Consider the following 3,430-nt stretch of genomic DNA (forward strand, 5'->3'; position numbering starts at 1 on the left):
CGGGGTCGGGCCGAGACGCGATCGCATGGAGGCGCCAGAGGCCATCGGCGTGGACAAAGCACTCACACCGACCGATCTCGTCGCCACCGGCCCACCGACGCGCCGACGTCGACGCAAGGCCGAGCCCAATCGTACGTACGGTGCGTCGTTGTGCATCGCAGACCGCAAACGGCACCACTTGCGTCCATGCCAACATCCATGGCCGTGAGGACCTCGTCGGCAGCAAAGGCCACCGTCTGCGTCGGCAAGCATTCATCCTCGAAGCCAATTCCGTGGCAAGTGACCTCGCCGTTCCCTACCAAATCTTTCACACTCCCATATGTGGCTGCATTGCGACGTACCGAGATCCCGGGTCGTGAGACGCAGCGACTGCAGGCGGCTTGTGCCGGGTGTGCAGATGACGTCGACGGCAGTGACGCGCCACGGACGCCCCGGCGTCGGGGAAATGCACGCGTTCGTGGCATCTTCAGTGAGAAGCGGCCACTGCGCGGTCGAGAAGAGGTCGACGACGCCACTCGGCATCGCGCTCTCGTCGGTCGCCGGCGCGCACAACTCGACCGCGTGGCGCAGCGCTTGCAAGACGCGGGGTGTGTTTTCTTCAGCCTTTGAGAGCGATGGGAGCAGCGTGGTGAGCAGCCATAGACACGGGACAAGCGTCTCTACGCTCTTGCTGGCTTTGACGGCGTGCAACATTGCGGGCCAGAGCGGGCTGGCGTAGAACGTCGCCGTGGGAAAGACGCTTCGTGTCGCGAGGCAGCCGAGAACGACGGCGACGCGGGCTGCTGCGGTGGCCACACACGCGTTCATTGCTGCAAAGACGGCCCCGGGGATGTTTTGCAAAAGACTCAGGAGCACTGCATAGCCGGTCGTCTGCTCGGGCGACGTGTGTCGAAGCACTTGGGCGACGAGCCGGTCTAGCACGAGCGGACCGCGCAGCGTCGTGTCCGACGCCTGGCACCGACACACACTCTGCAGAAACGGCTTTAGCAGCTCGTGCAGAGCCAGCGACGTGCCGTGCTCGCACCACAGCAGGGCCAAGGTGCCCCAGGACGACACGTGCGGCGCGAGACTGGACGAGGTCAAAAGCGGCAGCGCATACTGAAGGAGCACGACGACTTGCGCTTCATTCAGCGCACACTCGATGTCGATGCAGCTCGCTGTGCCAATGGTCTCGGGCTCCGAGCCCGAGGATGATGCGTCGTTGTCCGAGTCGGACTCGGAGCTGCTGCTCGACGACGGGTGGCCAAAGGCAAGCATGCGAGCGACGTCCGTGAAGAAGAGAGGAACGGCGTCGGGACGCGCGTGGGCGGCAGCGGCCACCGCGGCCAAGAGCTCGGCGTCGAGAGTCTCCTCGTGCACGGCGCCGACGACCTGCGCCGCCAGGTCCTTCATCGCAAGATCGCTAACCGCGTTTCCGGATAATACAGCGTGCATCCGGACTCGAAAGGGTGTTTGGTTGGAAGACAACGAATTGTAGCAAGCATGGACGAGCGCAACCTGACGTCGCAGCAGAAGGATGAGATCATCGCCCAAGTCTGTAGCGCTATGGCGATGGCAGCTGCTCATGAGCCTCGTAGGTGCGCATGGAAGTCCAGCAGCAGGCCATGCAGGAGCTGACCAAGGCTCTCCAGGAGAAGTGCTTTAACAAGTGCATTACGCGCCCGCAGGACCGCCTCGACAACAAGCAGCAGCAGTGCCTCTCGCTCTGCGTCGAGCGGTACATTGACACGATGAAGATTGTGTCGGGTGCCATCCAGCAGCGTGGCCAGCGGGTATGACGACGACGCTGCGGCCTACGTAGTGGTGCTCATCGACGCCGCTTCGTAGGGCTAAGCCGCCGATCCTTCGGGAAGACCACACGACGACAGCCTGTACTTGTGCCTGGCAACGTTCAACTACACAACCCAACATCGTTCCCGATAGAGTGCACTAATGACTGCGTCGTCATCTACGATCTACTTGAGTTCGCCCTTCGTTTCGCCAAGCACTTGCCCCGATCTGCTCTTGCACGACAACAGAGACGGACCAGCAGCAAGTAGAAGGAATTGGTCGGGCTCTCGTTGACGGCACACATCCACAGGGCTTCAGGCGATGTATGAACGTTGTGCAGACCCGTGCTGGCGGTGCCATGTTGGCGCGAGGCGAGAAGAATGGACTGGATGTGTGTGTGTATTACAGCGAATAGATAGGAAGTACAACCCGAAATAGCAGACTTGCATTTGCATGGTGTTACGAAGCAGAGAGAGAATTTAGTTCTTCTCCTCGGCGCGGCGGGCCAATTCGGTCAAGGCGTGGTCGCCCTCACCCTTGTTGCGGATGTAGCCGGCGAGCGCGTAGACGTCGTTGTGGCCGGTGTAGACACCGTTGGCATCGACCTGGGCGACGGCGATCTGCACCGAAGCGTGGTCCTTGGCCGCGAGGATGCGGTTCGTCCACGAGCACTTGCGCGGGATGTAGAGGTCAATGTTCTGGCCGGCCAAGTTTTGCATGTTGAGAAGGTTGTAAATTCACAAGTGATTTTTATAGCCCAAATCCCAAGCCTTGCTGCTGGCTCCCAACCAACCAGTGTGTACGTTACCTGCCAGGCATACAAAAACCAAGTGCGTCTCTGGCACCGGCCGTCCTTTCACCAACCGTTTATACTCGAGTTTAATATGCCACTTGGCCAGCCCCGGAATTCTCTCCGGATGCAAGACTAGACAGTATTTCTTGCACACATAAAATTAGTGTAAGTCGTTAGAGTCGTCAAGTTGAAGTGAACGGCGCTAGCTAAAACGCGTGTTCCAAAAGGCCACCACCACCCTTAACCACCCTTAAACACATCGAGCGAATACATTGTGCTTAGTAGAATCAATGAAACTGGGACACCAAGGCCCACAGATTCATCTTGCAAGTTACGAGTCGTCTTGTGTGACCTTGGCGACGACGCCAACGTTGATACGACGTGGGGTGCGGAGTCCTAGTAGGTTAGTCGCTACTATTAATAGTGTGCGAGCGAGCACTGCACTTGTTCAGCCCATACGCTGCACGCAGCAGTACAGCTGTCCAACACCAAGTCTCATCGAGAGGGCTCATTTGCTTTGCATAGGTGGACAGTGGATCGGAGCCATGACCCATTGATGGGCAGATTCTTCAGGACTTGGAGCCCAACGTAGTAGCACGGTGGGTGATGGTAAATCAACTGGACCCCATGACGGAGAGGAAGGATCCGGCGGTTGATATCACACTATAATATTATAACACTATATACGTTGGAAGCGTACGGTTGGCACAACCACGGAAGCTGGTCGATGTCGCGCCTCACGAAGAAGGGCCGGGCGCCGCCGGGCTACGAGTACCTCGCGCCGGTCATGGAAGCTCTCGAGAGCGAGCTGCGTGAGCGCATGAACGACCCGCATGACGGTCTCCGCAAGTGCGAAGTGCTCTGGCC

At 59.0% G+C, this 3,430-nt stretch overlaps 2 protein-coding genes across 2 annotated transcripts; one reads left to right on the forward strand and one right to left on the reverse strand.

Annotated features, from left to right (window-relative positions):
• The first annotated feature begins 1,461 nt into the window (after window positions 1-1,461).
• SPRG_17008 (hypothetical protein) lies at window positions 1,462-1,866 on the forward strand. The gene is made up of 3 exons (XM_012356374.1): window positions 1,462-1,533; window positions 1,578-1,772; window positions 1,828-1,866. Exons 1-3 carry the CDS (start codon window positions 1,483-1,485, stop codon window positions 1,831-1,833), a joined length of 252 nt encoding a protein of 83 aa, XP_012211764.1. The 5' UTR covers window positions 1,462-1,482; the 3' UTR covers window positions 1,834-1,866.
• A 320-nt stretch (window positions 1,867-2,186) lies between these two features.
• On the reverse strand, window positions 2,187-2,519 carry SPRG_17009 (30S ribosomal protein S21e). The gene has a single exon (XM_012356375.1). It carries the CDS (start codon window positions 2,487-2,489, stop codon window positions 2,250-2,252), a length of 240 nt encoding a protein of 79 aa, XP_012211765.1. The 5' UTR covers window positions 2,490-2,519; the 3' UTR covers window positions 2,187-2,249.
• Between the last annotated feature and the right edge of the window lie 911 nt (window positions 2,520-3,430).

The sequence above is a fragment of the Saprolegnia parasitica genome, assembly GCF_000151545.1.
Source record: "Saprolegnia parasitica CBS 223.65 unplaced genomic scaffold supercont2.448, whole genome shotgun sequence".
Classification (NCBI taxonomy): Eukaryota; Oomycota; class Saprolegniomycetes; order Saprolegniales; family Saprolegniaceae; genus Saprolegnia; species Saprolegnia parasitica.

Bases quoted from the DNA above. Each gene is read 5' to 3' on its own strand.
- SPRG_17008 (XM_012356374.1), top strand. From the start codon at position 1,483: ATGGACGAGCGCAACCTGACGTCGCAGCAGAAGGATGAGATCATCGCC. The intron at 1,534-1,577 runs GTCTGTAGCGCT...TGAGCCTCGTAG, and splicing joins AGGATGAGATCATCGCCCAA to GTGCGCATGGAAGTCCAGCA.
- SPRG_17009 (XM_012356375.1), bottom strand. From the start codon at position 2,489: ATGCAAAACTTGGCCGGCCAGAACATTGACCTCTACATCCCGCGCAAG.